The following is a 9,156-nucleotide window of genomic DNA, read 5'->3' on the forward strand; positions in this document are numbered from 1 at the left end:
AATAATCTCAAAGACCTCAACCGGTAAATCCCCAAATCTCTAAATAGGGATTTTATCTTACGATCCATTAATTTCTTTTTCCCTAAGTCTCCATCCGGGATTTCCACTAATTGGCTCTAATTGAATCCGTGCCTCTTAAGTTTCCACTTCGGGTATCTAACTCATCCTTAAGATTTATTTTAGCTACAAGTCATTTTTTACTTTCCCACGTCCCTTGATGAGTTCTCCTAGTAACCTCAGTCATTCCACTTGTCTTGTCAAGGCTTGACTTCACCATTGCTAACATGTTCCAAATCGGGAGATTGTAAAATGATTTACTAAAATTCTTCCAAAAGAGATTTTGTACTACGCTTCAAGTTGTACCAGAATCACCAAAATTCTCATTCTTCTAACGTTTTACTAATCATATATCTATGTCCCTTTAACGACTCTTATTACCGGTTCTCTCACCTCCCAATGATGTGTCCAGAATGTGAATAGAATTTGTCCACCTCTTTTGTCACTGAAAGTATATTCACGTTAAACACCTCAAGTCTCACCTTCCTAGAGTTCCCATACTCATTTAATCTAGGTTCCGAATGTCTCTTAGAACCACAACCTTGTTCTAAGTTCTCATTCAATAGTTTCAATCATGCTAAGTTTAACAACCTAGCTTAATCATCCTAGGGTTTTAACCTAGGGCTCTGATACCAATTGTAACACCCCACCTCACCAAGCGTGTCACTATAAGGGTATTTTCGGGAATTTTTTTTTTTTTTTAATAACATCATCACGCATGGTGCTTCATGAACAACCTTCACATGCACACACAAGATCCCGAAAACCCCAGTTTTGCCCGTTTAACTAACAAGATCAATAATCTTAACAACTAAACGAGAGATATCATAATGCAGCGGATACATTAACATCAAACATCGTGATTCTTACATAGCATTTCCATAACGAAATACGCAATATAGATAACCAAATGATACCAATGTTATCATACAACTATTTATACACACGTTGGAATACATACCAAAACCCCAAAGTTTACAACAACTATCAAACTAAGCACTATTGACCTTCAACCGGCCATGTCCTTGCCCTCGCAGCAGTCCCTGACTGGAACATTGAACGTTCCAAGGGCATAACCCAAGTTAGATGACAAAACATCTAAGTGACGGCATGAAACAGTTTACATAATGCATGAACAAATATACGAGCATGGCATACACAGACAAAACGACATGCAACACGTCTATCTTGAGAAATCTCCCTGACATACTCAACCTCCCGTGGAAAACACCTTCCACACACCATTGGGGTTGACCTTGCCGCGACATACTTAATCTCTCGAGTGCCCTACCGTGTCACTCCTTCACCAGGATTAACCTTGTCCCATTCTCAAGAAGACCCCATCCCGTCCCATACGGACCCAATGACGACACGAAAATCAATACCCCGATGATATGAAAATCACACTCCATGCACTGACTCTTTTGCAGGTAAAAACAGTTGATGCAATATACCACATGATCAATATGCAAATGATGCCATATGTACATGAATAAAACGCATAAGCATAGCATCCCGAGTTCTGGTCTCGAGTGCCCTACCATATCACTCGTTCACCTGAACTCACTACACTCACACCAAGACATATCCAAAACAAAGGTAAAGCTAGAGTCAGACCACTCACCTCGAACATATTCGGATCGCCTCGATCCTCATGCATAGCCTCGTTTGCGTGCCAAATCATAAACCTTTGAATTTATACTCAACCTCGAGCCACAATATTCCCTAAACACCATATTTAATTAAGGAAACATTAAAATCTATTTTCCTTAATTTTTCCACAATTTCCTCTATTTTCTCCCATTTTTCACCTTGATAACTCCAAAATAATTATTTTCTCAAACATTTTTCTCAATTTTTCCACATGATAATTCCTAAAATAAATTAAGAAAAATACTGGAAGAGAAATTACCGGAATATACCCATTCACGCACCCTCACGCGCCTAGCGCGTGGCTACACGTGAGGTGTGGCGCGTGTAGCTCACGCGCCACCATCTTCCCCAATTTCCAACCGTCGGCGACGACTCCGATGGCGAAATCGAGCACACCCCCTTCAAGCTCTTGCTGAGTCGATCCCAACCGTACCATTTATTGGCTGAAAGGCCACCGGAAAGAGGCCTAAACGGGCAGTTGTAGGTCGCGGTGGCAGATCCGCCACCCATCACCGGCCAAGCTTCAAACGGCCTCAACTCTTGATGAAAATGCTCCCTAAACCTCCCAAAAATTTTCCCCTTGATGCAAGCACCAATAGCCCCTTATCAAAGCTCTCGAAATCATCCAAAAACACGGCTAATTTTTATGCTAAGTCTCAGTCGAAACCCTTGCTATTTATAAGCGATTTTCGGCCAACTTGCAACCAATCAGTGGACATGGCTTGGCCCCCAAGACTCCTAGCGCCGGATACAACCTTCCCCAGCCATCCCATGGCCGAAAACGGCGGCCACGTGCAGTGGAAAGCGGCGACCGTTTTTTGCTATTGCGTTCACACTATGCAATTTTTATAATTTGCACTTCAGCCCCCCAGATTCTTCAATTGACATTTCTGCCCTTTTCCTTGAGCCCCCAAACTATCCAAATACACCACTAAGCCCCATAAGTCTTGTACTCTTCATTTGATCCTTGAAACTTTTGAAAAATTACCGTTTTGATCTCCCTCGGGTAAATTTAAAAAATTACACTTAGGCCTGGTTGGTCAAATTGACCTTAAATCCATTTGATTCAACCCGAAATCACTTAAGGGTTGTTCTACACATTAAATACTAGTCCGTGACGCACTCCGTTGACCTTTTGGACATCTCTTATGTCGATTCGATTTTCTCATCCCGGTCAACAGCTGTACCAAAAATTATTCCCGATCTAATTTCTTTTATCACTAAAAATCATAATTTAAATCACTCATCGATACTATACCATTTTCCTTAATCGTCTAGGGTTCGGGGTACTCCCTCCAACTAATTCGGTCATCCAACGCTGCGTCAATGCGTCCTGTAGCCTTCTTTTTTTGATAATTCCTACTATACCCTATTTATACCCTTACTAATTTCTTGGGTATTACAATTTCGATTCAGGTACCCGGGGAGGTCGTTATCTAAAAAAGAGATTGCCTTCCCACGTCTCGATCTCTTTATTCCCCAGGCTCGACTGCTTGCACCTTCTTCGCCCTTCGCTCTTGGGACTTCCCCTACAGCCAGCGTATGGAATATTGGAGGCTGGGGATGATCCCCTTCCACCTGCAGCGGTCTCTCCCTCTGGGGCGAATGCCGAGCACAGTCTCGATCATCTACTCGGTCCCTCCTAGGGGGATTCCGTGACCACGACCGCCAGTCTTTCCTCATTCGAGAATGCACTTCCTTGGCTACATAATTCCTCAAGAAACCTTGATAGATTAGCTCTTGGATCTTTTCTTTTAATTGGTGACATTCCTTTGTATCGTGGCTATGATCCCGATGAAAGTGGCAGTACTTATTCTGGTTCTTTTTATCAAACGGTGCTTTCATCGACCGAGGCTTTTTGAGATAGTCCTTATCCTCAATAGTGGCAAGGATCTCTGCTCTTGAGGTATTCAGAGGGGTAAAACCACTCGAGTCCCACCTAGGACGATGCTTTTCCTTTCGGTCCTCATTCCTCTGCTTTTTGGGGTGTTTCTTTTTTTCCTTATTCTGAGTGTGCTCTGCCCTCTTCGCCTACATAACCTCCTTGGAATTTATGTATTTCGTAGCATGGCCTAGGATATCCGTGAATGTGATCAGGGGCGTTTTGGCCAGCGACTGGGCAAAAGGACCGGGCCTTAGGGTATTCTGGAATGCCACCATAGCAACACTATGATCGAAGTTCTCAATGCTTAAACCTTCCATATTGAAACACAAAACGTAGTCTTTCAAAGATTCTCCCTAGTTTTGCTTCAGACTAACGAGGGCCATTGTGGACCTTCGATGCCTCCAAAGAGGTGCGAAGTGCGCTTAGAAACTACCCTGAAGCTATGCGAAGCTAGCTATGGAGTGGTGGGCCAAGTTTGAATACCAAGCATGCGTGTGCCCCTCCAGTGTTGCCAAGAAGACCTTACACCACATTGTGTCAGAGGCATCCTGCACCATCATATGGGAGGTAAAAAGATCGAGGTGGTCCATCGGGTTGGTAGTCCCCGCATAAGGCTTGATGGTCAGAATACGAAGACGCTCCGGTGGTATGGCAGCCATGATCGCCGAACTTAGGGGCTGATTCAGCATTGTCCCCTGAGTCTCGCCCAACTTCGGCTTCAGGGCCGCAATTTCCTCTTACAATTGACGTAGTCTCCTCTCCTGTTGTTACTGGGCATATGACATGCCAGAAGACTCTGTTGCCTCATCATGCCCGTCATCTTGACCGTACCTCCGAGGATTCGCCTCATGCGGGCAGGATTCCTCCTCCCTCTGCTTGAGAATGTTGAGCTTGTTGGTGCTGGCGATCCAGGAAGCTAGTGAGCAACTCTGTCAATCACTGAATCTGATTTTCCAAGAGCGCGATCCTATCAGGCAGGGAAGGAGGGCCTTCCGGACTACTGTCCCTTCCCAGCGAGCTCCTTGGGGGGTTATGCTAGCTCGACTCTAGAACGGGGTTACCTCCGGCAGCCCAAGACTGTTGCCTCCTAGTTGCCATCAAAACAAAGAAGATAACTCGAAACGTCACAACAAGTTGCGCTGGAGAGACAAAAAAAAAAAAAAATGCCCCGGCCCCACGGTAGACGCCAATTGATGATGAGGTGGCCGATCACCCTCTTCTGCCTCTGCTAGAGCACCTGCAATGGAGGCGGGGACTTGCTCCCCTGGTTGTCCTCCAACGTTCAAGTCAGATTATCGGTTCAAGGAAAAACTTAAGAAAATATGATGATTCCCTCTGTTTTGAGAATTAAAGAATTCGATCCCTACCTTCTTCTGACCTTCTTCCTTTTATCCCCTTGTCAAGATGATGATTCTTTTGAAATTCTAAGGATCTTTATCCCGTTCTTCACGAAATCTTACTGGTATGAGTTCCATAATTGCAATCTCTCCCGAAGAGTTCAGGGTATATAGCTCCTATCTCCATGATCCTCGGTGGGATGGTCGATCCCAAGGAACCTGGAGAATCCTTGTTGAGCAACATGCCAGCTGGTGTGGTGATACATATCTGCCACGTGTCCCCTCTAGACCCAAGTAAGATGATGTCGATGAAGTACCTCTTTAGCGGACATGTGGCACTGCTGTCAATGGTTATATTTCTGGGGCATTAGAGTAATTATGGACCCGAGGGTATTTCCCTTCATCACCCAATAAAAAAATAAACAAATCAACATAATATGTCTTGTGATGAACAACACATCAAACATTAAACGGAAACAAACAAACAAACAAACATACATATGTCTCTAAAATTGAACAAGTCACTTTTATTTTATTTAATAGTAGCATATGACTGTAATTTTATTTCAATTTTTAACAGTGATTACTCTACTAATAATTAAAACCATTAACTATTGATGTAGTTTGTAAAGTTAGCCTAGTTGGCTGCCACCTCAATTTAATAGATATATATATATATATATTTGAATTAAAAAACATAAATTAAAATTTTATAACTATAAGATAAAATATAAATATTATATATATTAATTAATTATGTATAATAGTGAGACACAATTGAATTAAATTGAATACAGAAGATGATCAACCTCACTAAGAAGAATAGAGAGAAATCGTCTTTAAGACTTTATTGTCTCATTCCTTTCTTTCTCCGGAAAAACAAATAATAATAAATAATTCGTAGCTAGAACCAGGGACAGTCTTTTATCTCTTTCTTTGTTACAATGCACAAGATAAACCTTTGGTTGAACTTCCATCAAGCTCAGAATGCTCATTGTTTTACTTCCATCATACCTAGCTAGGTTCTTCCATGTGACAAAAATACCCTAACAATATCATCTTTATTTAATAGAACAACTAATGTATTATTAATTCTATTACTAATACATCATAACACTTGTTACACAACTGAAGGCTGGAAAGAGCCTCCCATGGGGCATGGCACCCAAGTGAGGTGGTAAGTACATGGAACTTATTATTGATCAACACTGAATACTAACCAAAAACACACATAAAAACCTAATAAAACAACACCACATATAGATAAAAGCTAAGAATAATATTGAAGTGATGAGCAACTGCTGCTGAGTAATTTATTTATTTCTTCTTTTTGTTTCTTGGTGGGTGATTAATTTATTTTGCATGAGGCCGAACACGAACTTTTAAGGCAGCTTTTGAAGCTGGGGACATTGAACGATATGTTGTGTTATGCCATTTAGAAGCTTTCTCTAGCTTGAATTTGGTCACAATGTTGTGAAGGAAAACCAGCATCGCCAGCCTCGCATACTCCCTTCCAGGACACATTCGAGGTCCTCCTCCGAAAGGTGTGAATGTGTACGACGGAGGCCCGCTTCCTTCGAATCTCGAAGGATCGAACTCTTCTGGATTTGGGAAATATTCTGGATTCTTGTGCGTTGAATGCATTGACCAGAGTGCCTAGAACAAAATTAAGATACTTTAAACCCATTCTTTTAAAATTTCAATATATATATTGTTATTATAAATGTATGGTCAATTCAATGTCACAGTAAAATATGAAATAGGTGTCTTAGTTTTGGGGGCATATGATTAAGTGATTAATACTGATTATATTATATGACAAATAATTACCTTCCATCCCTTAGGAATGGTGTAACCGGCGAAGGTAAAGTCGTTGGTGACTTCTCTAAAGGTTTCCTGAGTAGGCGACGACAGCCTCAGCGATTCTCGCACCACATTCCATGAGAATTTCATTTTCTCTACATCTTCCCACGTCAGTGGCTCTTCCGACGCTTTACTTTTCGCAATCTCCATTTGCTCTGTAATTAATTAACGCCCCCTCTCCCCCCCAAAATATTAGTGATATTGTATACATGCACATTTTTATTTTGAGTGTTTGCCATATTAACATACAGAAAGACAAAACTACCAAAATCCACCGCTCCCTCATCATATTAGTTTCCTTTTCTATATATTGCAAATAAAATTTAAAAAAAAAATAAAGTTTTCACCTTTGTAGACGGCATCATAGACATGGGGAAGCTCAGCAAGAAAGTACAAGAGCATGGCCACAGCCGCACCGGGGGAATCGTAACTGGCGAGCAGCATCCCGGCCATGCTATTCGTCACCACTGTCTCGTTTACCCTCTCGTCGATTCCTAATTTATCCGACGCCTGCAGCATCAGGGACAGGAAATCTTGCCGGCCAGAATCCTCCTTCCCCGACGAGAGCTCTACGCGTCTCTCCCTAACGATGTCCAGAAGCTCCTTCCGCATTTTCTTCCCCCCTCTGATGGCGCCGTTGTATGCCGTCCCAGGAAAATCCACTGGCACGGCGAGCATGCCGGAGGCGACGAGGTTGAAAGGCTCCACTAGGGTTTTTATCCGTTTCGGATCGTCGATGTTCATTAACAACCGGCATCCCAATTTTAAAGTTTATTTCTTCAGGAGGGGAACAACTTTGAGGTCTTTGTTGGGAACCCACTCGTCGTCTATATGTTCACGGGCCGTGGAGTCCATTATCGGGATGTATTGCCGGAGAGCTTCTGGCTTGAGTATGTCGTGGAAGAAGGTGCGCTGCAGAATAGTCACGTCTTTAATGACGTGGCCGACGGAGGAAGGGAAGAGGATCGCCTTTATCATGGAGCGAGGCAACCACGAGGTAAAGAGCTTGTTCTCGTTGGAGAAGAAGAACTTTTTGGCTGCCGGGCCGCAGAAGACGGCCATGTTTTCGCCGAACAAGGAGGTCTGGAAGACCTCCGACGAGGGGAACTTGGCGAGCTTCTTGTTTATGAATTTCTCGGGGCCGGAAATGGCGAAGTCAGCGTGGTCGCCGACTAGTGGCCACCCGGTTGAACCAGGTGGAAGCTTATAATTGGATCTTCCATTGTTGTTGCTCTTCCGAAGCAGAAAGATGAAGAAGAATGAAGCGAAGAGGACGCCGAGGTAGAGAGAAATGGTGAAGAAATCCATTAATTTTGATTGAGAGTTGCTGTGAGTGTTTTCAAGAGGCTCAGCGATCGAATGGACATATAGAGAGAGAGAGAGAGAGAGAGAGAGCTTGCTTGCAGCAGCTATCGTCAGCAATTAAACTATATATATATATATATATCGCTGCAAGTAAGTGTGTATTTTGCACAAAATTACAAGAAATATTTTTTAAATATTGAAAAATAATAATAATTACCCATTGATAAAAATATTAAATAACAATTTTATCTTTCATTCTCTTTTTGTATCTTTCTTTCTTACTTCTTTCTCCTCTAATTTAATTAAAAATAAAAATAAAAGCAAAAGGGGTGATTGCCAACCACTAAATTTTTTGAATAGAAAGAAATATAGAGAACATCATTGTCGCTCCTCTTGCCATCCAATAAAAAAAGAAAAAAAGAAATTAAAGTGAGACTTCAAAATGTGAAAGGGAGCTCAAAATGTCAATAGAAGATTATGATTCTTCCACCTCCAAGAGTTACTATCTTATAAGAAATATCTTGCACATAATTAATGAAAAATATCTCATGAGATAAATTAATAATAATTATCTACTATATTATAATATAATTAATATAAATATTTTATTAAATATTATGATATTTATATGATGAAATAATCAAATTAAATAGAAAATCAAAAAATTTAATAAGATAATTGATTACTTATAATTCTATTTGATTTAGAAAATATGAAAGATAATTACAAAAGAGTTTTGATGAAAGACTATTTTACTATTATAAAGAAAGAATTTGGTCCTCTTGGCCAATACAAAAAACTAAGTACAGTCATATTTTACATTCATCATTACGGTTAAGGTTAAGGAAAAGAAAAATAGATTCTAGTGTTTTCATATTCGACTAGAAATTTGATTTACGACTTAATTTTTGATGAATCTAAGTAGGTGTTTAATTATTGAATTATGTGAATTACATAAATTTTATGATTTATGAGCATAATATTTAATTATGTATTATTAATTGTACATATAGTATTATACCTGTGACATTTCAAAATTTTAGAAATAAATAATAA

General features: G+C 40.7%; 2 protein-coding genes across 3 annotated transcripts in view; both read right to left on the reverse strand.

Annotated features, from left to right (window-relative positions):
• LOC127807230 (beta-amyrin 6-beta-monooxygenase-like) overlaps positions 1-8,119 on the reverse strand; it is a 75,594-nt gene extending 67,475 nt beyond the window's left edge. Inside the window, exon 1 of one of the 2 annotated variants that reach the window (XM_052344909.1) lies at positions 7,877-8,119. In XM_052344909.1, the coding sequence (XP_052200869.1) occupies positions 7,877-8,103 (227 nt within the window). In that variant the 5' untranslated portion in view covers positions 8,104-8,119. Of the gene's footprint in view, positions 1-7,792 lie in introns of both variants that reach the window. The other variant, XM_052344910.1, reaches the window with a different exon arrangement.
• On the reverse strand, positions 6,077-6,934 carry LOC127807233 (beta-amyrin 6-beta-monooxygenase). The gene is made up of 2 exons (XM_052344913.1): positions 6,763-6,934; positions 6,077-6,588 (listed from the first exon to the last, which is right to left on the reverse strand). The coding sequence occupies exons 1-2, from the start codon at positions 6,883-6,885 to the stop codon at positions 6,286-6,288; spliced, it is 426 nt and encodes a 141-aa protein (XP_052200873.1). The 5' UTR covers positions 6,886-6,934; the 3' UTR covers positions 6,077-6,285.
• Positions 8,120-9,156: the final 1,037 nt, after the last annotated feature.

This window comes from Diospyros lotus, chromosome 8 (genome assembly GCF_014633365.1).
Source record: "Diospyros lotus cultivar Yz01 chromosome 8, ASM1463336v1, whole genome shotgun sequence".
In the NCBI taxonomy this organism is placed as follows: Eukaryota; Viridiplantae; Streptophyta; class Magnoliopsida; order Ericales; family Ebenaceae; genus Diospyros; species Diospyros lotus.